At 43.2% G+C, this 25,758-nt stretch overlaps 1 protein-coding gene across 1 annotated transcript in view; it reads right to left on the bottom strand.

Moving 5' to 3' along the window:
- Nucleotides 1-19,314: 19,314 nt before the first annotated feature.
- LOC115141611 (immunoglobulin superfamily member 11-like) overlaps nt 19,315-25,758 on the bottom strand; it is a 113,974-nt gene continuing 107,530 nt past the window's right edge. The window contains exon 7 of the mRNA XM_029680643.2: nt 19,315-24,814. Coding sequence (XP_029536503.1) covers nt 24,289-24,814 — 526 coding nt within the window. The 3' untranslated portion in view covers nt 19,315-24,288. The remainder of the gene's footprint in view (nt 24,815-25,758) is intronic.

Raw genomic sequence — 25,758 nt, 5'->3', positions numbered from 1 at the left:
TCAAACAGCTCTTTCCTGTCGGGGCAAAGTATTTCTGCAGAGTCAATTAAACATTCTTTAATGAATTCGCCTTCAGGGAATGGCTTGCTATGTTTAGCAGTTCCGTGGGACAGTACATAGCTAGCTCACGCAATTCCGTCGTTGCTGATTGAAGTTTGGTGAAAGTCCTTGCTGCTTTTGCAACTGAGAAAGCAACTCTTTTGATGCACTTGCCCTCTGCTCAGACGACATATCCCTATATTTCTCTGCACGCTTCGTCTGGAAGTGCCAGGACAAGTTGTAGTCTTTCAAGACAGCAATGTTCTCTTTGCCCACTAAGCACACAGCTTTCCCTGATACCTCAATGAAGAAGTATTTTGATGTCCACTCTTGCTGGAACACCCTACATTCAAGCCTTCCTTTCTCAAAACAAGAATAGACTGCTTCAGAACAAGAATAGACTGATGCATTGGGCAGACCACACTACCCTCTGGAGAGCCCTGCGGTTGTGTGTGGTGCAGGTGATACAGCCCGACAGGATGCTTTCAATTTTGCATCTGTAGAAGTTTGTGATGGTCTTAGGGGCCAAGTAAAATTTGATCAGCCTCCTGAGGTTGAAGAGGTGCTGTTGACCACATTATCTGTGTGGATGGACCATTACAGTTTGTCAGTGATGTGTACACCGATGAGCTTGAAGCTTTCCACCTTCTCCACTGCGGTCCCATCGATGTGGATAGGGGCTTGCTCGCTCTGCTGTTTCCTGAAGTCGTACGATCAGCTCCTTCATTTTTCTGATGTTGAGGAAGAAGTTATTTTCCTGGCACCACTCCACCAGCGGCCTCACCTCCTCCCTATAGGCTGTGTCGTCATTGTTGGTAATCAGGCCTACTACTGTTGTGTCGTCTGCAAACTTGACGACTGGGTTGCAGGTGTGCACGGCCACGCAGTTATGGGTGAACAGGGAGTACAGGAGGGGGCTGAGCATGCAGCCTTGTGGGGCCCGTGTGTTGAGGATCAGCCAAGTGGAGGTGTTGCTTCCTACCTTCACCAATTGGGGGCAACCCGTCAGGAAGTCCAAAACCCTGTTGCACAGAGTGGGATTCATACCCAGGGCCCCGAGCTATAGTCAATGAACAGCATTCTCTGATGTAGGTATTCCTCTTGTCCAGATGGGATAGTGCAGTGTGCATTGCGATGGCGATTGCATTGTCTGTGGATGTTTAAACTTTAATTAAACTTATTTGTCTGTGGATCTATTGGGGCGGTAAGCAAATTAATCCTTAACTAGCCTCTCAAAGAGCTTGAAATGAGTGCTACGGGATGATAGTAATTTAGTTAAATTACTTTTGTTCCTGTACCCAAGAAAGCAATAGTGGAAATCTTGACAGCGGACTGGGATAGGGAGAGATTGAATATGTCCGTAACCACTCCAGTCAGCTGGCCTGCGCATGCTCTAAAGACGCGGCTAGGGATGCCTTTTTGGCCGGCAGCCTTGCGAGGGGTAACATGCTTAAATGTCTTGCTCATGTCGGCCATGGAGAACGAGAGACCACAGTCCTTCGGAGCAGACGCGTAGGTGGCACCGTGTTATCCTCAAAGCGGGCGAAGAAGATGTTTAGCTTGTCTGGAAGCATGAAGTCAGTGTCCCCGACGTGGCTGGTTTTCCCTTTGTAATCCATTATTGTCTGTAGACCCTACCACATTCGTCTAGTATCTGAGCTGTTGAATTGCGGTTCCACTTTGTCTCTGTACTGACTTTTTGCCTGTTTGATTACCTTACGGAGGGAATAACTACACTGTTTGTATTCAACCATAGTCTCAGTCACCTTTCCAGGGTTAAATGCAGTTCTTGCTTTCAGTTTTGCACGAATGCTGCAGTCTATCCACGGTTTCTGGTTTTGGTAGGTTTGTATACTACAAAGCAGGATCAATGAGTTAACCAGTTAACTTTGATAAACAGCCAGAAATAACAGTTGATTTTCCTGTTCATTAAGAAAGCTAAACATGGTTACGTGGGTTTGGTTGTTGAGTCAATTAGACCATGCCCATTACAAGCTCATCGTTCAAAAAATGAAAACGTTATTTCAGAATATTCAGGTTAGCTGGCTAACTCCTTGATCTTGCTTGGTAGTACACCCCTCGGGTATCTTAATTTCATCGCCCTGTTGTCAGAGAGAATGTTCTTAGGAAATGCAAACTTATTCAAGTTTTTTTAAAGCTTCTAAATTTTGTAATTTACCATAAAAAAAATGTCAGACTAAATTTGCCCGAATAAAAATGTTATTATCCCCTACAAAATTATCCCCTACAAGCCACATAATAATTTACATTTCCTGTTGCCGCAGGATTATATTCCTGCTGTGAGAAACTGATCAAATTAAGATAGCACACCTGTGCTGGTGGGGACCTGCTCTGACTCCAGCACACCTGTCTTGCCCACACAGAGACACAGAGACACACAGACACACAGACACACAGACACGCAGACACGCAGACACGCAGACAGGCAGACAGGCAGACAGACAGACAGACAGACAGACAGACAGACAGACAGACAGACAGACAGACAGACAGACAGACAGACAGACAGACAGACACGGGGAGAGAGCACTGGGGGAGAGGCGGCAGGTCAAGGAGATACAGGATGAAACTTGACCAAAACAATGGAAATGCCATGGTAATGCTACTCAGGCGTATATTCAGAATCAAAATTTGCCTACATTATTTTAGGGTAAAAATTGCAGTATAATGCTTATATGGATGTCAACCCCAATACATGTTCATGTCAGTCACCAATCAACTGTGTTACACTTATAAACAGCCTGTAGCTATGCTGCCAGCTTATACAAACAGGAGAAGCATTTAGCAGACTTGTTTTCTAAACCCAAAAAGGACTATTTCAAAATATTATGCAGTGAAAATAGCCAAATATATCTGAATTGGATTTAAGTAACCACATTGTGGGCCTGTTAAGCCTTGTTGACATTGGCAGTTCGAAATGACTCAAATCCTATTCAAATCTGATCATTTTAATGCAGTCTGAACAACCAAAAACGACATGGAATCGTATATTTCAAGCCACATTTCAAACCACCTTCATAGGTGATTTGAATTCAGATACAAATGATTCCTGGCCATGCAAAATGTGTCTGAACCTTAGAATCTGATTTATTTGCCACGAAGTGGCATACCTTGTTGCTTGCTAGCTACTCTGTTGAATGTTTGACGAGAACATGTGGTAGCTAACTAACTTGTTAAGTGTTTACAAACACATTAGTGAATGAGCTAGAAAGCTAAACAGCTAGCTAGCTGTGGCTAGCCAAAAAGGACTCACTGGATGCCCTAAAAGTGTTCTTACACTATGAATTTGAACATTCAAAGCAACTGGGAAACATCCATGGCAGGTATTGTTTTCACCTTAGCTTGCTACATAAGTTCTGAGTGATAGGAACCACTAGCACCACCACCAAACAACTTATACCACTGCGCACACACGCAACATTACTATGAAAACTAGTTAGCCATGTCAGCAAATGACTGTGACACAAATCCCATTTGGTCACTTGTAACTTGGTGTTTGGACAGTCACTATTCCAAAACGGATTTGAAAAACAAAACTGATTTGAACATTAAGGCCTATAGTGTGAACAAGGCTTTAGAAAAAAATCATAATGACGGATTTGATAAATATTCACTGTGTACCAATGACGGCATCGTTGCTCTCTTCACCGCATGTATTGAAAGTTCCACAATGTTCTACAGTACAAATTCATTTTCAACTCATCTTCTGGTGTGAGAATGTACAGATATTACACTTTTTGTCTCACCATAATCATTTCTAAAGCCAGAAGATCTTGTTAATAACTATTTTGTCTGCGCATTGCGTGTTATTAGTCCTCATTATGGAACGCTGACTCATGGCAAGATGAAACGATACTGATTCATCAACAGGTCAGCCACTGTCTTTGAAATCAGCTATTAATGTGTTGCTCGGCTTTAAAGCTTCTGGAGCAGACTGTGTGTAATGAAGCACCTCTCTTTTGCACTCATGTTCCAGTAAGTTATCTAGAAATCAAGCCAGAGCAGACCACTTGTGAGTTGTGATGTATTCAAATGTCACAGATGAGCAGAAACTCCTAAAACCCACAGACATCTTGAATAGCCATTAGAATATATTTGAGACATGCAAGTAGGCATTAAATACAAAGTTGGGATGAACTGCTGTCCATTTATGAATCTACTGCAAATTTTTGCACATGTATCAAGGAAACAGGACTTTATATATAATATAATGACACACAAATGGAGTTCTTCACTGTGGCACCGTACACACTCAGGTAGTTCAACTGATGTACCACGTATTTTACACAATGGTTGTGATGCAACGGATATTTTTGTAATGGAGAGTTAGTCTACACAAACATTTTTACAATTGTGCTGTGTCTCCAGAACTCTTCTGTAGTATCACAACCGTTGTTCCAAATGCATTGTACATCAGATGTACAACTTGAGTGGGTATGGGCCTTATGCTGGGCTGCTTGTGCGGTTGGTTGATGTAACATTCATTTGTATGTCGGCATTATAGGAAGGTTGTTTGGCTGCCTTACTCTGAGTAGAAACCAAGAAACCCGTCTGGGCATTACAATCAATCACAGTTTCCAAATCAAAAACATGAACTCATCTGTATCCTGCTTGTAATCGTTATAATCAAATCACTGAAAAATCATGTTTTTTGTTGTTGTTGTTGTCAAGTCGATGTCATTGTGCATGTTTTATACCCTTTCTCTTTTGAGAGACAAGGCATTCATGGGCCTGCCATTTTAAAATCAGCCAGAAGATAGCTTCTCTTTTATCTCACTAACTACTGTTGCGCCTGCTGTAATTGTGATTATTTTCCTCTCTCAAGACTTCCTGGTTGTTAATAGTTCATTTGACATTTTAGTAGTTTAGCAGATGTTCTTATCCAGAGCGACGTACAATTGGTGCATTCATCTTAGGTGAGACAAGCTAGGTGAGACAATCGTATAAAGTACATTTCCCTCAACAACGCATTTTATCAGCAAAGCCAGTGCTATTAGGACAAGACATGCTCCTTTTTTTGCCAACTCAAGGGAAAGGTCACCTAAAGACTTCATGGATGTCGCTTTCTTTAAATCCCACTCTTTTTTTGTTTAATCATCTTTCCTCCACTATCAATGAAAAATAGATTTCCTCTTTTAAAGATGGCTGTCTTCCACTTCCTGTTAGCAATTAAAGATTCCGATTGGAGGTGCATGACCTCATGTAAACAATGCTTGTGAATTGATATTAAATCACTTTATTCATTGTGTCAGTCAGACTTAGAAGGCAACAGAAAATGCTTTAGCTCAAATGCCCTGAAAGTAGGCTTCAGCCGCCATTTGGTTTGGCTTTGGCTGTAAGTCTCTTGTCTAGCTGGTGGATCTCTAGATCCTCCTCTTCCTCATTGTACAGCTCGACTTTGATTTACATGATTTACATACCGCGTCTGTGAAATGCATTGCTAATATAGCAACCTCATCAATAAACACAAGTCATCTTTAAATTGTATCACAAAGATTGAACAAATGTTCCTTAGGAACTTTTAAAGCCTGAGAAACACATGACCTAGATTTATCCTTATACATTCAGCATATGTGCTGACCCTGACAATGTGTAATTTACGGCAAAAGAGGAGACTCTGCATCTTCATCTCGGAGATGCACAGTAGTTAGAGCATAACACTAATGAGTGTTGAAACTCCAGTTTCAAATGAAACTCTTGATAAATCATTCCTTTGTCTATTTTCAGTGAAACTACCCCGTGGGCTCGGTCACATGGCCCCCACAGTTGATTATTTCCGACTCTGTTGAGAGCATTTGATTAATGAGTGTTTTGGTCTTGTTATACTTGGACACTTTGCACCACTTCGCCTCTGGTCACAGCAACGGTCCAATGCAGCAGCTCCAACAGTTTCACATGGCTCTCCAGAGGGCTGAGGCTCAGTCAATGCCCCAATACTCAGAGAACACTATTAGGCGGCCATTTCGGCTCCCTGTTTCAATTGAAGCCACAGAGCTGTGCTTCCTGTCACCGAGCTTTAGACTATAGGGATTTGTCTGCTCTTCTCCCGCCTGGACTGAGAAGCAATCAGGCTAAGGGGAAGAAACAAGCCAGAGAGGGAGGGAGAATTACAAGAGTTAGTTCAAGAAGAGTAATTACAAAACGCTCTTTCTGCTCCACTGATTCTTCACTACAGAATAGTGTTACATTTCACTGAATAATTGCAGCTAGAATCCATATTCATAAAGCAGGCACACGGTAATGAAGAATTGATCAACTGTGAGTTAAAGAGTAGGCTGTGATGTCTCTTTCCAGGATACTCAGAATGCATATATTGCATACTGTATATAAAAGCATGGTTCTCCCAATGCTGCCTTCAAAGAAGACCATTGAGAACGGATTCGGGAAGGTGAAATATTTGATGCGAGTTCCTATTTCACAGTAAGTAGGGCTGTTTGAAATATATATTTAAATACACGCACAGTACATTACATTAAATTACATTACATTAAACATTTGCAGTAAGGAACACTGACTGCTCAGACTGGTGTTGCAAATGGATTTGCTTATTTAAATGTTCATAACCTTGAAATACCAATCCCACTATTTGTCCATTTCCGACTAGCGTTTTCATTGACAGCTCAGTCAAACATGAAGAAGACAAAACAGAAAACCCAGTAGAACGTAAGCTGCAGATGACTTCATAGGGCAATGACTGAACAGTCAGAATTAGAAGTTAAACCTAATTGTGTATTAAGATGATATTTGGATGTTGCAACACACTTGTTAACGTAAAAGCACCAAATACGTACACTACCGTTCAAAAGTTTGGGGTCACTTAGAAATTTCCTTGTTTTTGAAAGTAAATAAAACATTTAGTCCATTAAAATAACATCAAATTGATCAGAAATACAGTCTAGACATTGTTAATGTTGTATTGTAGCTGGAAGGGGCTGCTTTTTAATGGAAAATCTACATAGGCGTACAGAGGCCCATTATCAGCAAACATCACTCCTGTGATTCCAATGGCATATTGTGTTAGCTAATCCAAGTGTATCATTTTAACAGGCTAATTGATCATTAGAAAACCCTTTTGCAATTGTTAGAACAGCTGAAAACTGTTGTACTGATTAAAGAAGCAATAAAACTGGCCTTCTTTAGAGTATCTGGTGCATCAGCACTTGTGGATTCAAATACAGGCTCAATATGGCCAGAAACAAAGACTTTCTTCTGAAACTCGTCAGTCTATTCTTGTTCTGAGAAATGAAGGCTATTCCATATGAGAAATTGCCAAGAAACTGAAGATCTCGTACAGCGCTGTGTACTACTCCTTTCACAGAACAGCGCAAACTGTCTCTAACCAGAATAGAAAGAGTGGGATGCCCCTGTGCACAACTGAGCAAGAGGACAAATACGCTGATTCGGTGTGCGAGTTCATTAGAACGTGTGTTGAAGATGTCGTTCCCATAGCAACGATAAAAACATTCCCTAACCAGAAACCGTGGATTGATGGCAGCATTCGTGGGAAACTGAAAGCGCGAACCACTGCTTTTAATCAGGGCAAGGTGTCTGGCAACATGACCGAATACAAACAGTGCAGCTATTCCCTCCACAAGGCTATTAAACAAGCTAAGCGTCAGTACAGAGACAAAGTAGAATCTCAATTCAACGGCTCAGACACAAGAGGCATGTGGCAGGGTCTACAGTCAATCACGGACTACAAGAAGAAACCCAGCCCAGTCACGGACCAGGATGTCTTGCTCCCAGGCAGACTAAATAACTTTTTTGCCCGCTTTGAGGACAATACAGTGCCACTGACACGGCCTGCAACGAAAACATGCGGTCTCTCCTTCACTGCAGCCGAGGTGAGTAAGACATTTAAACGTGTTAACCCTCGCAAGGCTGCAGGCCCAGACGGCATCCCCAGCCGCGCCCTCAGAGCATGTGCAGACCAGTTGGCCGGTGTGTTTACGGACATATTCAATCAATCCCTATACCAGTCTGCTGTTCCCACATGCTTCAAGAGGGCCACCATTGTTCCTGTTCCCAAGAAAGCTAAGGTAACTGAGCTAAACGACTACCGCCCCGTAGCACTCACTTCCGTCATCATGAAGTGCTTTGAGAGACTAGTCAAGGACCATATCACCTCCACCCTACCTGACACCCTAGACCCACTCCAATTTGCTTACCGCCCAAATAGGTCCACAGACGATGCAATCTCAACCACACTGCACACTGCCCTAACCCACCTGGACAAGAGGAATACTCAATGTGAGAATGCTGTTCATCGACTACAGCTCGGCATTCAACACCACAGTACCCTCCAAGCTCGTCATCAAGCTCGAAACCCTGGGTCTCGACCCTGCCCTGTGCAACTGGGTACTGGACTTCCTGACGGGCCGCCCCCAGGTGGTGAGGGTAGGCAACAACATCTCCTCCCCGCTGATCCTCAACAAGGGGGCCCCACAAGGGTACATTCTGAGCCCTCTCCTGTACTCCCTGTTCACCCACGACTGCGTGGCCACGCACGCCTCCAACTCAATCATCAAGTTTGCGGATGACACAACAGTGGTAGGCTTGATTACCAACAACGACGAGACGGCCTACAGGGAGGAGGTGAGGGCCCTCGGAGTGTGGTGTCAGGAAAATAACCTCACACTCAACGTCAACAAAACTAAGGAGATGATTGTGGACTTCAGGAAACAGCAGAGGGAGCACCCCCCTATCCACATCGATGGAACAGTAGTGGAGAGGGTAGCAAGTTTTAAGTTCCTCGGCATACACATCACAGACAAACTGAATTGGTCCACTCACACTGACAGAGTCGTGAAGAAGGCGCAGCAGCGCCTCTTCAACCTCAGGAGGCTGAAGAAATTCGGCTTGTCACCAAAAGCACTCACAAACTTCTACAGATGCACAATCGAGAGCATCCTGGCGGGCTGTATCACCGCCTGGTACGGCAACTGCTCCGCCCTCAACCGTAAGGCTCTCCAGAGGGTAGTGAGGTCTGCACAACGCATCACCGGGGGCAAACTACCTGCCCTCCAGGACACCTACACCACCCAATGTTACAGGAAGGCCATAAAGATCATCAAGGACATCAACCACCCGAACCACTGCCTGTTCACCCCGCTATCATCCAGAAGGCGAGGTCAGTACAGGTGCATCAAAGCTGGGACCGAGAGACTGAAAAACAGCTTCTATCTCAAGGCCATCAGACTGTTAAACAGCCACCACTAACATTGAGTGGCTGCTGCCAACACACTGTCATTGACACTGACCCAACTCCAGCCACTTTAATAATGGGAATTGATGGGAATTGATGTAAATATATCACTAGCCACTTTAAACAATGCTACCTTATATAATATAATGTTACTTACCCTACACTATTCATCTCATATGCATACGTATATACTGTACTCTACATCATCGACTGCATCCTTATGTAATACATGTATCACTAGCCACTTTAACTATGCCACTTTGTTTACTTTGTCTACATACTCATCTCATATGTATATACTGTACTCGATACCATCTACTGTATGCTGCTCTGTACCATCACTCATTCATATATCCTTATGTACATATTCTTTATCCCCTTACACTGTGTATAAGACAGTAGTTTTAGAATTGTTAGTTAGATTACTTGTTGGCTATCACTGCATTGTCGGAACTAGAAGCACAAGCATTTCGCTACATTCGCATTAACATCTGCTAACCATGTGTATGTGACAAATAAAATTTGATTTGAAGTACATTAGAGTGTCTAGTTTGAGAAACAGACACCTCACAAGTCCTCAACTGGCAGCTTCATTGAATAGTACCTGCAAACCAACAGTCTCAACGTCAACAGTGAAGAGGCAACTCCAGGATGCTGGCCTTCTAGGCTAGAGTTCCTCTGTCCAGTGTCTGTGTTCTTTTGGCCATCTTAATCTTTTATTGGCCAGTCTGAGATATGGCTTTTTCTTTGCAACTCTGCCTAGAAGGCCAGCATCTTGGAGTCGCCTTTTCACTGTTGATGTTGAGACTGTTGTTTTGCAGTTAATATTTAATGAAGCTGCCAGAAGGCGTCTCACTGTGTACGCCAGATGGCCGTTGATAAGACGGGGAGGAGTGGTGGGCCTGGAAACAGGAGACAAAGGACAGTGAGACAAGGGCTTAATCCTGGACACATGAAAAGTGGAATGTATACGGAGGGTACGGGGCAACAGAAGATGAACAGCAGTGGGACTAAGATCTTTAGAGATGGGTAAAGGACCAACAAAGCGGGGGTAAAGTATACAGGATTCCACCCAGGGGGGCCGGTCCCGCGTAGATAGCCATACAATAGCAGGGAGCCGGAGTCCGGTGACGGTCCGCTTGTCGACGATACCTGAAGGTGGCCTTAAGAGCAGATCGAGCTCTCTTCCAGGTACTCCGACAGCGGCAGACAAACATTTGAGCCGAGGGTATGTTGACTTCTTCTTACTCTGGGAAGAGCGGAGGCTGATATTCCATGAGAACTCGAAGGGCGAAAACCCAATGGCCCAGCAGGGAAGAGTGTTCCGGGCGTACTCCACGTGCCGGCTCCAGGTGGTGGGGTTGGTTGAGACGAGGCACCTAAGCGAGCCCTAAGGGAGTCTATCGATTCGGGAGACATGCTGCACCATGAGCTGGGCCGTCTCCTTGGCTGAAAGTAACTTGGGGAGAAGGATGGAATGGGCGGCTTTAGAGAACCTATCCACTACTGTCAGGATAGTGGTGTTGCCATCAGACGGAGGAAGCCCAGTGACAAAATCTAGGATATATGGGACCAAGGGCGAGGAGGAACAGGGGGTGGCTGAAGGAATCCAGCCGGAGCATGCCACAGAGTCTTGTTCTGAGCACATACAGTGCATGCAGTGACGAAGGCTGAGACGTCAGGAACCCTAGTGGGCCACCAGAAGCGTTGTCGGAGGAAGGCCAGGGTTCGACGGGAGCCGGGATTGCAGGTGAGCTAGGAGGAATGAGCCCATTCCAGGACCTGAACTCGGACCTAATCAGTGGCAAATATTCAGTTAGCCGGGCCCCCCCAGGGTTCGACTGGGAACGCTGTGCCTTGCTATCCAGGCTCTCGATTCCACAGACAACTGGAGCTGCCAGACATGAGGTAGGGCGGATGGTATTAGAGTCAGGCGGTGTGGCAGTGGAGGTATACAGGTGAGAGAGGGTGTCCATCTTACCATTCTTGGACCTTGGGCAGTAGGAAATGGTCAAATTGAACCTGGTGAATAACAGGGCCCAACGGGACTGCCTAGAATTAAGGTGCATGGCGGTGTGGGGATATTCTAGATTCGTATGATCAGTCCACACAAAAAAATGGATGTTCCGCCGCTTCCAGCCAGTGCCTCCATTCCTCCAACACCATCTTGACTGCGAGAAGTTCCCAATTTCCTACATCATAGTTTCTCTCAGCGGGGTTGAGACGATGGGACAGGAAGGCACAGGGATGCAGCATTTGGTGCTGGGCAAACCGCTGGGACAGGTTGGCCCCCACTCCAACGTCAGAAGCGTCGACATCAACCACGAACTGACGGGACAGATCTGGATGGATGAGGGTGGGGGCTGTAGTAAAATTATGCTTGAGGTCCAAAAACGGCCTGTCAACAGCTGGGGACCATGTGAACGGCACCTTGGAAGAAGTGAGAGCCTCCAGGGTGCTGTAGCCCTGAATTAAGCGGCTGTAGAAATGAGCAAATCCCAAGAGGCCAATCCACCACCGTTCTCACCTTTTCAGGATCCATCTGAACATTCCCTTCAGCGATGACGTATCCCAGAAAGGAGATAGTGGAGCGGTGGAATTTGCACTTCTCAGCTTTCACGAACAACTGGTTCTCCAGGAGACACTGAAGGACTTGGTGAAAATGGAGGATGTGTTCTTGAGCAGAACGGGAGCAGAACAAGGATGTCGTCGAGGTAGACAAACACAAATCTATTCAACATGTCACTGAGCACACCGTTGACCAGGACCTGGAACACTGCATGAGCGTTGGTGAGTCCAAACGGCATGACCATGTACTAATAGTATCCCCTAGCTGTGTTGAAGGCCATCTTCCACTCGTCTCCTTCGCGTATTCAAACTAGGTGGTAGGCAATCCAATGGTCCAACTTGAAAAAGATGGTAGCCCCCTGGAGAGGTTCGAAAGCCGAGGAGAGGAGTGGTAGAGGGTAAGGATTCTTCACCGTGATGAGGCCCGATAGTCGCTACATGGACGCAAGGGTCTTGCAAGGGTCTGCAAGGGTCTTGTCTTCCACAAAGAAAAACCCTGCGCCAGCAGGGGAGGAGGAAGTACGGATGCTCCCAGCAGCTAGAGAGTCCTCAATGTACTCCTCAATGGCCTTGGTCTCAGGGCCAGACAGGGAATATAGCCACCCACAAGGCGGTGTTGTGCCCGAGGGGAGATCAATAGCGCAATCGTAGGGATGATGTGGAGAGAAAGAAGGTGGCGCGAATCATGCTGAAAACCTCAATGAGGTCCTGGTATTCTGCAGAAATAACAGAGAAATCTGAGGCTTTACCAAAGCCTGCAGGAGGACGTCTTGGGGCATTGTGAGTGGCAGAACGGGCTCCAACCCAGGATAGAACAAGTGGTCCAGTTAATCACGGGGTTGTGCCTCTGGAGCCATGAAAATCCCAAAACAGGAATATTGGGAGATTCAATGAGAAGAAGCTATATGAACTCACTGTGATTGCACGACAAATGCAGGTTAATGGGCACCGCACAATGAGTGACACCGCCTGTGGTGCGTCCGTCCAGTGCTCTGAGATCCATGGGAATGGAGAGGGGTTGTGTGGAGATAGCAAGCTCCGATACCAGCATAGCGTCCATAAAACTGAGTCTGGTCTTTTGCTGGACAGGTAGATTTGTAATGCCCTGTAGCACCACAATATAGGCAACTGTTGAAGTTAACTTCTTGCATCGAGCCATCCCGGATCCGGGATCGTGAATACAGCCTCAAGCTCATTACCATAATGCAGCGTTAACTATTCATGAAAATCGCAAATGAAATTAAATAAATATGCTAGCTCTCAAGCTTAGCCTTTTGTTAACAACACTGTCATCTCAGATTTTCAAAAATATGCTTCTCAACCATAGCAAAACAAGCATTTGTGTAACAGCATTTAGCGTTAGCATAGCATTTAGCGTTAGCATTCAGCAGGCAACATTTTCACAAAAACCAGAAAACCATTAAAATAAAATAATTTACCTTTGAAGAACTTCTGATGTTTTCAATGAGGAGACTCTCAGTTAGATAGCAAATGTTCAGTTTTTCCTGAAAGATTATTTGTTTAGAAGAAATCGCTCCATTTTGTTTAGCTAAGAAAAAAAAATGTATCCAGGATTGTGTAAATCTATCAGCAAGCTCATTAGCATAACACAACGTTAACTATTCATGAAAAACAAGCATTTGTGTAACAGTATTGATAGCTAGCGTTAGCATTTAGCGTTAGCATTTAGCGTTAGCATTCAGCAGGCAACATTTTCACAAAAACCAGAAAACCATTCAAATAAAATCATTTACCTTTGAAGAACTTCGGATGTTTTCAACGAGGAGACTCAGTTAGATAGCAAATGTTCCGTTTTTCCTGATAGATTATTTGTGCAGGAGAAATCGGTCCGTTTTCTGCGTCATGTTTGGCTACCAAAAAAAAACGAAAATTCATTCATCCAAACGCCAAACTTTCTTCCGCATTAACTCCATAATATCGACTGAAACATGGTAAACGTTGTTTAGAATCAATCCTCAAGGTGTTTTTCACATATCTCTTCATGATATATCATTCCTGGAAGTCTCCTCTCTGTCTCAATCACATGGATGAATGCGAGCAGCTTGGAGATTACGCAACAATTTCAACAAAGGACACCGGGCGGACCCCTGGTAAATGTAGTCTCTTATGGCCAATCTTCCAATGATATGCCTACAAATACGTCACAATGCTGCAGACAACTTGGAGAAACGATAGAAAGGGCAGGCTAATTCGTGGCGCTTTCACAGCCATATAAGGAGACAATGAAAAAAAGAGGGTCAAAAATCCTGCTCATTTCCTGTTTGAAGTTTCATCTTGGTTTCGCCTGAAGCATCAGTTCTGGGGCACTCACAGAAAATATCTTTGCAGTTTTGGAAACGTCAGAGTGTTTTCTTTCCAAAGCTGCCAATTATATACATAGTCGAGCATCTTTTCGTGACAAAATATTGCGCTTAAAACGGGCACGTTTTTTTATCCAATAATGACATAGCGCCCCCATAGGTTGAAGAGGTTAAGCCTCTGTAGTCGTTCCTGAGGCGATAATCTAGCTCTGCCCTGTTGCGTAAGCACTGTAGAAAGCAAATCACTCTTCGGGGGCAAGCCGGCAGCCGTGGACGAATGAGTGGGGCCGAAAAGAGATCTCTCCCTCCTGCGCTCCCGTAGACGTCCATCCATCCTTATGGTTAAGGCTATGAGGGAGTTGAGGTCCAGGGGTAACTCCCGAGCAGAAAGCTAGTCTTTAATCTCCTCGGATAATCCATGAAGAAAGATATCGAACAGAGACACTGGGTTCTAGGTACTCACAACGTGTGAAAGTCTACTGTGTAGTCTGTCACACTATGGAGTTGTTGACGTAATTAAAGTAGCTTTCGGGCCGCCTCTCTCCCGGACACCGGAGAATCGAATATCTTCCTCACTTCCACCATGAAATCCTCCAAACGAAGGAAAATGACGGACTGTTGCTCCCAAACTGCCGTAGCCCAGGAGAGCTCCTACCAGACATGAGCATTATAAGATACGCTATTCTCGAATGGTCCGAAGGGAATGAAGAGGGCTGCAGCTCAAAGATGAAGGAGCACTGGGAAAGAAACACCTGGCAGGTTCCAGGGTCCCCAACGTAGCACTCATGACTAAGTAAGCGGAGTTCCTTTCACAAGCTTCCTAAAATTAGGGTGAATTTGGCAGAGCTGGTGTAACTGAATCAGGTTTGTAGGCCTCCTTGCTCACATACGCTTTTTCAGTTCTGCCCACAAATTTTCCATAGCGTTGAGGTCAGGGCTTTGTGATGGCCACTCTAATATCTTGACTTTGTTTTCCTTAAGCCATTTTGCCACAACTTTGGATGTATGCTTGTGGTCATTGTTCATTTGGAAGACCCATTTGCGACCAAGCTTTAACTTCCTGACTGATGTCTTGAGATGTTGCTTCAATATATCCATATCATTTCCCTACCTCATGATACCATCTATTTTGTGAAGTGCACCAGTCTCTCCTGCAGCAAAGCACCGCCAAAACATGATGCTGCCACCCCCGTGCTTCACAGTTGGGATGGTGTTCTTCGGCTTGCAGGCCTCCCCCTTTTCCTCCAAATATAACGATGGTTATTATGGCCAAACAGTTCTATTTTTGTTTCATCGGACCAGAAAAAGTATGATCTTTGTCCCCATGTGCAGTTGCAAACCGTAGTCGGGCTTTCTTATGGCAGTTATGGAGCAGTGGCTTCTTCCTTGCTGAGCGGCCATTCAGGTTATGTCGATATATGGGACTCGTTTTAATATGGAAATAGATACTTTTACACCTGTTTCCACCAGCATCTTCACACTTTTCGCACCAAAGTACGTTCATCTCTAAGAGACAGAACTCGTCACTTTCCTGAGAGGTATGACAGGTGCGTGGTCCCTTGGTGTTTATACTTGCGTACTATTGTTTGTACAGATGAACGTGGTACCTTCAGGTGTTTGGAAATTGCTCCCAAGGATGAACCAGACTTTTAGAGGTCTACAATTTATTTAGGTCTTGGCTGATTTCTTTTGATTTTCCCATAATGTCAAGCAAAGAGGCACTGAGTCTGAAGATAGGCCTTGAAATACATCCACAGGTACACCTCCAATTGACTCAAATTATGTCAATTAGCCTATCAGAAGCTTCTAAAGCCATAACGTAATTTTCTGGAATTTTCCAAGCTGTTTAAATTAAAGGCACAGTCAACTTAGTGTATGTAAACGTCTGACCCACTGGAATTGTGATACAGTGAATTACAAGTGAAATAATCTGTCTGTAAACAATTGTTGCAAAATTGACAACGTAGATGTCCTAACCGACTTGCCAAAACTAGTTTGTTAACAAGAAATTTGTGGAGTGGTTGAAAAATGATTTTTTTATGGCTCCAACCTAAGTGTATGTAAACTTCCGACTTCTACTGTATTTATATGTGATGTGAAGTGTCGACATTATAGACATTATGGGCAGTATGTGGATAGAGTATTTAGTATATCTGTAGAATACGTAGGTTAGAATAGTGTGTGTGTGTGTGTGTATACAGCAATAGTTGAATAGGGCGGCATTGACTAGAATACAGTATATACACATGAAATTAGTTAAACAGTATGTAAACATTATTAAAGTGATCAGTGATTCCATGTCTATGTATATTAGGCAGCAGCCACTAAGTTGCAGGGTTGAGTAACCGGGTGGTAGCGGGCTAATGACAGTGAGTAAGTTCAGGGCAGGTTACTGGGTGGAGGCCGGCTAGTGATGGTTATTTAACAGTCTGATGGTCTTGATTTAGAAGCAGTTTTTCAGTCTCTTGGTCCCAGCTTTGATGCACATGTACTGACCTCGCCTTCTTTCATAGCAGCATAACTTTCCCATTACCTTTTCCGATTGCAGTGTATGATATGCCATTTTGAATGTCTGAGTCTGTACTTTTATAAACTGTAAAGAATAGTTTTTGTTCAAAATAATTACAATAACCTTAGGATCTTGTAACTAGTCACATTTGTATAAAGCATTGTATTATTACATATTATGATGCGCCAGCTGGCACTTATACTGAAGAAATATATTTTTCACCCAAGAAAACAATTTATACTTTGTATGCACCTTACTGTTTAATGTATATGGGTTGATGAGGTATTCAGAGAGTTCATTATTATATGGCAATTTCATTTAGAGGCCAATTATTTTGCCCCTGCATCACCAAGCACCGGGCAGCAGTCTTCCTCTGCATCCCCAAGTCATGAATAACAAAGGCCTAAATAGGGCCAGAGTAGACAGCCAGCCAGCCAGCCAGGAGAATAAAAATGGAGGCTATTACATGCTGGGTGTTCTGTAGATACACCACTGCTGCTAGCAGAAATTCGGATTTGGGCATGTAATGGATGTTCAAGTGCTTCCCTGAGAGAACCAGTGTGTATTCAAATTGAAACGTGAGGCCCTTTGATGGACTCAATTTGCTCACCTCATCCCTGGTTACCCATTTGTCTTTGAGATCATGTGATGGATGAAGGTGAGGTGTGTCGCTTTGGGGGTAGTGTTTGGGAAAGTTATTCTAATGTTATTCAAGTATTGGTGAAAGTTATACTAGAATTAACATTTGGCAAAACGGATGAAAGAGATGTTCCATTTGTTCAGCCATCACTTTCCAATGCCCTCAGGATGGATGACATTTACATTTAACCCAAATCAAACATAAACACAACTTTTCTCTTTGAGAAAGAAATACATGGAAAATCTATTCAATAGGGCCTTTAGAGATTTGAGAATGTCATTCAACGTGAGGAAAGGTTCTAGATCAACATTGATAAGCAAAACATACTTTGAGCCTTTTGAAAATATCAAGAAAGTCTGTCATTTACTTGTAAATCCTGAGCTATATATTTAAATATGATATGATACACTGAGACCTATAAAAAAAATGGGTCTTATCCAGCCAATGTAAAAAAGCCCCATATGCAGTGTCCCATCAGTCTCATTTATAGCAGCAGCAAGGCCACATTTATGGCATCTCATGTAAAACTCTGTATGTCCATGGCCAGGCATAAAAGACTGGCCATGCTCTGACAGTTTAATAAAGTTAAAAGGTTTCTGCAGTGATCAACAGTGGCTGGTGCTTAAAATATATACTCCAGATTGTCATTCCTGACTGTAAATACATTTATAAGGGTTAAGAAGGAGAGAGCAGGGAGATCAGGGAGGATAAAAACACAGCCATAACCAACCCTTTAAGAGCTATGGCCCAGTGTGAAGGTTGTAATATGTTGTGTGGACGTTGATCATATGTTGTGCTTCATGCTATACAAGTCCCCAATAAATAACAAAAATCTTCACCCCCCTCCAATAGCTCACACCGCTTGTCTCAAGTGCAAATTCACTAATTGAGCGATATCTCTAAGAATACCAATTTCTCTTATCACAGCAGAGCTAGTGCCTCTGTTACAAACCATCCCTCATAGGATTCCTTTGGAGGAGGAAGGTAAGAAGAGGACATAGTATGGAGAGCAATACCTTGAGGATTATTGTTTTAAATATGCTTTCTGCCATTGCTCCAATATATGAATATAGTTGATTACTCAAACTAACTGCAGGGTGTTTGGCTAATCTAAATCCATCAGCAACTATTCACTTACTTATTCAGAATTATTGCAGATCCAGATTCATTCGTAATTATTTTAATTGTATTTTACTTTTATTTTTTAGGTTTCATTAAACCAAATAAGAAATAGTGTCACAAGGAATAAATACACAGTGAATAACAATAATGAGTATGTTGACTCCATTGCTTCCCACAGTTGTGTCAAGTTGGTTGGATGTTTTTTGGGTGGTAGACCATCCTTCATACACACAGGAAACTGTTGAGTGTGAAAAACCCAGCCAACCACAAGCCTGGTACCTACTACCATACCCCATTTAAATGCACTTGAATCTTTTGTCATGCCCATTCACCCTCTGAATGGCACACATCCACAATCCATTCAATTCAGTCTCATGGCAAGGACATCCAACCAACTTGACACAACTGTGGGAAGCATTGAAGTCAACATGGGCCAGCATCCCTATTGAACAGTTTCGACACCTTTTCGAGTCCATACCCTGCCGAATTGAGGCTGTTCTGAGGGCAACATGGGTGTAACTCAATATTAGGAAGGTGCTCCTGTAACCGATGTGAAATGGCTAGCTAGTTAGCGGCGGTGCGCGCTAATAGCGTTTCGATCGGTGACGTCACTCGCTCTGAGACCTTGAAGTAGTGGTTCCCCTTGCTCTGCAAGAGGCTTTTGTGGAGCGATGGGTAACGATGCTTCGAGGGTGACTGTTGATGTGTGCAGAGGGTCCCTGGTTCGAGCCCAGGTAGGGGCGGGGAGAGGGACGGAAGCTATACTGTTACACTCCTAATGTTTGGCATACTCGGTGTGTACTACCAATAAGATCAGCTGTATTCCTAAAATAATAAGTCTTTAAATGACTAAGTCAATTAACACAACGACAGTTAGAATGTATTAACAATATTTATTAATTACAACTTCCAGTGTTAATGTCATATTTCATATCAATCCAACTTTTAAACACAATATATATTTTACATATTTACAATGTTTACTATTGGCAATATATCTATATACACATGAACTTATGGCCACAGCAGACAATCCACCATCACTTGTCTGGGTTTAGTTCAAGTAGTTGTGTTTCAGGCCAGGTTCATTAAGGGACAAATCCTAACTTTTAAGTTTAATTTTGACTTAGTCTCCCATTGACATCAATGCTTGACTAAGTAAACATTTAAGTGGAAGTTAGGATTCGCCCCAAGAGATGTCTAACCGAGGAAACAGATACCCATACCTCATCTGACATGAACCTGTGGCTCTTTAAAAATAGTTTTCAGAGATAAAGAGCAGTTGTGTCTGTCTGTCTGACCAGACACAACAAGCTAGTGAACAACCCCGGGTTTTCAGCAGAGTACATACACACTGCCTTCTCAGAAAGTATTCACATCCCTTGACTTTTCCCATGTTTTGTTGTGTTACAGCCTGAATTTAAAATGGATTCAATTTTTTGTTTGTTTTTTTGTCACTCGCCAACACACAATGCTCCATAAAGTGGAATTGTGTTTTTAGAAAAGTTCGCAAATTAATTAACTGAAAATTAGGTGTGTCTTGAGTCAATAACTATTCAACCCCTTTGTTATGGCAAGCATAAATAAGTTGAGGAGTAAAAATGTGCTCACATATATTATGTAATGTTTCATGTTTTGTGTGGACCCCAGGAAGAGTAGCTGCTGCTTTTGCAACAGCTAATGGGGATCCTAATAAAATACCAATACCAACAATAAGTTGTATGGATTCACTCTGTGTGCAATAAGTGTTTAGCATGATTTTTAAAAATGGCTACCTCATCCCTTTACCCCACACATACAATACCCCGCACATACAATCAGTCGAGCAGTGAATTTCAAACACAGATTCAACCACAAAGACCAGGGAGCTTTTCCAATGCCTCGCAAACAAGGGCACCTAATGGTAAATGGGTGAAAACAAAGCAGATATTAAATATCCCTTTGAGCATGGTGGAGTTATTAATTACACTTTGGGTGGTGGATCAGTACACCCAAGTCACTTCAAAGATACAGGTGTCCTTCCTAACTCAGTTGCCAGAGAGGAAGGAAAGCTCTCAGGGATTTCACCATGAGGCCAATGGTGACTTTAAGAGTTAGTGTGATAGGAGAAAACTGAGGGTGGATCAACAACATTGTAGTTACTCCACAATACTAACCTAATTGGCTGAGTGAAAAGAAGGAAGCCTGTACAGAATACAAATACTCCAAACATGCATCCTGTTTGCAACAAAGCACTAAATTAACACTGCAATGTGGCAAAGCAATGTACTTTTTGTCCTGAATACAAAGTGTTATGGAGCAAATTGGAGCAAATTTAATACAACACATTACTGAGCACCACTCTCCATATTTTCAAGCATAGTGGTGGCTGCATCATGTTATGGGTATGTTTGCAATCATTAAGGACTAGTGAGTTTTTCAGCCAAGCACAAGCAAAATCCTAGAGGAAACCCTGGTTCAGTCTGCTTTCCACCAGACACTGGAAGATGAATTCAACTTTCAGCAGGACAATAACCTGAAACACAAGGCCAAATCTACACTGGAGTTGTTTACCAAGAACACAGTGAATGTTCCTGAGTGGCCAAGTTATAGTTCTGACAGCTGACAGCAAATCAGCTTGAACATATTTTTATTTATCTGTTATTTTACCAGGTAAGTTGCCTGAGAACACATTCTCATTTGCAGCAACGACCTGGGGAATAGTTACAGGGGAGAGGAGGGGGATTAATGAGCCAATTGTAAACTGGGGATTATTAAGTGACCGTGATGGTTTGAGGGCCAGATTGGGAATTTAACCAGGACACCAGGGTTAACACCCCTACTCTTACGATAAGAGTCATGGGATCTTTAATGACCTCAGAGAGTCAGCACACCCGTTTAATGTCCCATCCGAAAGACAGCACCCTACACATGGCAGTGTCCCCAATCACTGCCCTGGGGCATTGGGATATCTTTTTTAGACCAGAGGAAAGAGTGCCTCCTACTGGCCCTCCAACACCACTTCCAGCATTATCTGGCCTCCCATCCAAGAACTGACCAGGACCAACTCTGCATAGCTTCAGAAGCAAGCCAGCAGTAGTATGCAGGTTGGTATGCAGTGGTATGCTTTCAAGTCTATGGAAAGACTTGAATATGGCTGTCTAGCAATGATCTACAACCAGCTTGAAGAACTTTGAAAATAATAATGTTCAAATATTGTACAATCCAGGTGTGCAAAGCTCTTGGAGACTTACCCAGAAAGTCTGACAGCTGTCATTACTGCCAAAGGTGATTCTAACATGTATTGACTCAGGGGTGTGAATACATACAGTATGTAAATGAGATATTTCTCATCCACAACAAAATGTGGAATAAGTCAAAGGGTATGCATACTTTCTGAAGGCACTGTACATAATAGTACATACATACATCATATGGATGCACTCTGATGTTGAAACAAGTCCCCGAACGCCAAACATACGCAAATAATACTCTCCAAAGTTGTGATTATTACCTGATCATACCCAACAGTGTTTTAGTCATAGCCGATTTGAGTTCAAATCAAGCAATATCTTTTGAATGATTAAGTCATGAATATAATCTTGGTTCCCTGACAGATGGAATGAGACATAACACATAAGCCAATGAGCAGGGACCTCAGCCAATGAGCAGAGTGTGAGAGAAAAGGAACCGTTTGATAAAGATCTTGTACATCAACAAGTCCTCCTAATGTGGTTCACCTGGTTGGTCTTTATTGCTTCAGGACGGAAAGTTGCGCTCACCATCCTCGTTGATTTACTTGAGGAGGTTCAGTTGAATGCGTCTAATGGATTCTTACTGGAGCGTATTTCAATTAACTTCAATAACACTCAGCTTTGAGCACACTGAATGGCCAAATTCATACTGTAGAGAACACAGCTATCATTGAGTACAGTCTATGTAGACTGAACGGAGAAAGATCCTGACACCAAATACAGGAGGCGCTTTTTCTCAGGAGTGAAGTGCTTTTTTGGTTACCTGAAAATGAACAGTAACATTTTATTTGATTTAATATCACACAATATCAATATTGTCTTTCAAGTGAAAGATCAAGTTGAATATTACTAGGACTTTCGATGCAAAGAGCAGGATAGATAATATTGTAAAATTCACATAAAACATAAAATCGTCCGTTTTCAGGTCTAAAAACTGTCCCCCAAAAAATATGGCCCTCCGAAACATTCTGATTCTTACCTCAATAGCAACACTTTACAACACTGCTTGAACAAACCTAGATATTTCATACAGGTGGTATTCCCTTTATTTTCAACTATCATTGTGGATAATTAGTGCTTGGATTTTGGAGCTGTAAAAAAAAATTCAACTGCCCTGGAAAACAATTGGTAGAGTATACGTTTGTTTACACTAGGGTTACATTATTAATATTATTATTATTACTATCAAGAGACGCAGACAGTCGTTTTAGTATACGGGTTTCTGCGATACATTTTGTATGAATTGCACCGCCCAAACTTGCAGCTCCACCCTCAGAGGGCTCCTACAGACATCCCTTCTTAACAAACGCAAGACAACCGTCCACAAAACCCAGTTCAGTGTCTGTTGACAGAAATGAAAAGACCTCTCGAGTTAAGACACACGAGTTGTAAAATATGCATCCATTGGGAATAAAAGTATTTCTTTTCAATTCACAACCTAGTCTACCAGTAGTTGCAACATTGACAGTAGGTACAGAACAGTGATCGTTAGCATTCTCAAGGGAAATCCCCTTTAAATAGCATTTTTCTTAGAAAGGATGTATGAAATAAGATGTTTTATTGTCAAAGCAGCACCGATGTGAGATTTGGATTTTGTTAAAAAACGAATCAGCAGTATGTTTACGATAGCACATACTCCCATAGACACTGTCAGTATATCTCAAACTGCAGATTCAAGTTTCAGGGAAAGTTTATTTTTATTTTTTTATATATTAGAATCTTGAGGTAAAACCATAATTATCAACACTGGATCTAATCAATATAAATTCTGAACCCTTACAAGTTTGCGCTGGAGCGGCTACGGTATATCTCTCCCATTCGTAACACTGTAGAGGTCAGAGGACGCATTCAGTAAGACCGTTCTATAATAAGACATTTCTTCAGAGGAGTTGGTGATGAAAGTGTGCTACTGTGCAAAAACAAATGAACATGCTGAAGTTGGAACTAACGGGCAGAATCCGAAAACCCCTGTCCAATTACGGGACCAGCCTACTGTGTTGTGCCATTCTGTGTCTCTGCTATTTGGTACTTCAGCAGAAATCCCTTCCGTAACTCTCTGCTCTTCTAAGGCCATTCCCACCGCCATGGTTCTGTTCATGTAAGACCACTGCAGTGAATCAAAGAATCTCTGTCATTTTTTTAAGATACGAAACAATTATTATCACCGCAATTAGCTGAGTGATATGAAATAATAGCAAGAATCTGGCTGTTAGTTTTCAATGGAATATACATGCACGATCGGATGCCTCTCCCTGGGGACTTGCAGGATTCGGAGTGTCTAGATGTGGTTAAAACAGACATTAAACGGTTAATGCTCACTGTCGTGATGAGTCCAAAACCCACAGCCACGATCACCTGAAAAGTCCGAAGATTATGTGTAACTTTTGTGCGACAATCCCATTGGTTACAGCCATTTAATCCAAGGAACCAGTGCGAGACAACCACACCCAAGAAGAGATACAAAACTAACCAATAGGAATAGAACACCTGGAGCTGCTTTTAAACGGGGTCCTGAACTTGGAGACGTTGGCATTAGATGAAGTCGGTATTGTAAAATCCTGTTTATGAGTTAAAAAGGGAGAATCAGAGAAGTGGGGAGGCAGGCTGGTTCAGCCCAGTAACAGTTTACTTTAGACCAGAGAGCCTGCTCTGCTCTGGGCTGGCACCATGACGGGCACGGCGCCCATGCGCTCCAGCGTGGCCTGGCTTACGGCGTACGAGTGTGTGTACCCGCCATGCGATGCCACCGTCACGGGCTTCAGGCTCACCGAGCCATTGCTGCGCACCATGGTGGGTGGGGAGGGGGCGGAGTTGGTGGTGACCACCAGAGTCTTGGGCGGGGGGAGTGTGTGGCTACCATTAGAGTAGGCCTGGCGGGCCAGGGGTGCAGAGCCCGGCGGAGCTAGCGTCCCGTGTCCTGTGTGCGCTGCATGTCCCCCCGTTTGACCTGTGTGACCCGCCTGCCCCGTAGAGAACGTCTGGCGCGTGTCGCCGTTGTAGCGGGTGTAGGAGTTGGTGTCGTAGTTGGGCTTGGGGTTGTGCCAATAGCGGCTGTTGTAGGTGTTGGTGGACGTCAGGGTGTCGTTCTCAGAGGATGAGGCATCGGCGTGAAACGCTTTCACTGAAGACGACCTCTTAGGGGGCAGGTCGTCCTCCCTGTAAAGCACAAAGGGCATGGGAGGTCACTATAGGGTTAACAGTTTTCATATCCAATTCAATCTCTTAAGTAATATGTCACTCTTTATCGTATTTCCATCAATATCACTACTGTTCAAAAGTTTGGGGTCACTTAGAAATGTCCTTGTTTGTGAAAGAAAAGCCATTTTTTGACCAATAAAATGATATTGGTCAAATTTATTCATCAAATTTATCAGAAATACAGTGTAGACATTGTTAATGTATTAAATGACTATTGTAGCTGGAAACGGCAGATTTTTTTATGGAATATCTACATAAGTGTACAGAGGCCCACTTTCAGCAACCATCACTCCTGTGTTCCAATGGCATGTTGTGTTAGCTAATCCAAGTGAATGATTTTAAAAGGCTAATTGATCATTAGAAAACCCTTTTGCAATTATGTTAGCACAGCTAAAAACTGTTCTGATTTAAAGAAGCAATAAAACTGTCCGGCATTAGACTATTTGAGTATCTGGAGCATCAGCATTTGTGGGTTCAAATACAGGCTCAAAATGGCCAGAAACAAAGAACTTTCTTCTGAAACACGTCAGTCTATTCTTGTTCTGAGAAATTAAGACTATTACATGCGAGAAATTGCCAAGAAACTGAAGCTCTCGTACAACGCTGTGAACTACACCCTTCACAGAACAGAGCAAACTGGCTCTAACCAGAATACAAAGAGGAGTGGGAGGCCCAGGTGCGCAACTGAGCAAGAGGACAAGTACATTAGAGTGTCTAGTTGGAGAAACAGACAACTAACAAGTCCTCAACTGGTAGCTTCATTAAATAGTACCTGCAAAACACCAGTCTCAACGTCAACAGTGAAGAGGTAACTCCGGGATGCTGGCCTTCTAGGCAGAGTTCCTCTGTCCAGTGTCTGTGTTCTTTTGCCCATCTTAGTCTTTTATTTTTATTGGCCAGTC

The sequence above is a fragment of the Oncorhynchus nerka genome, linkage group LG14 (assembly GCF_034236695.1).
Source record: "Oncorhynchus nerka isolate Pitt River linkage group LG14, Oner_Uvic_2.0, whole genome shotgun sequence".
NCBI classification, from domain to species: Eukaryota; Metazoa; Chordata; class Actinopteri; order Salmoniformes; family Salmonidae; genus Oncorhynchus; species Oncorhynchus nerka.
This window is presented reverse-complemented; position numbering and strand designations above follow the sequence as displayed.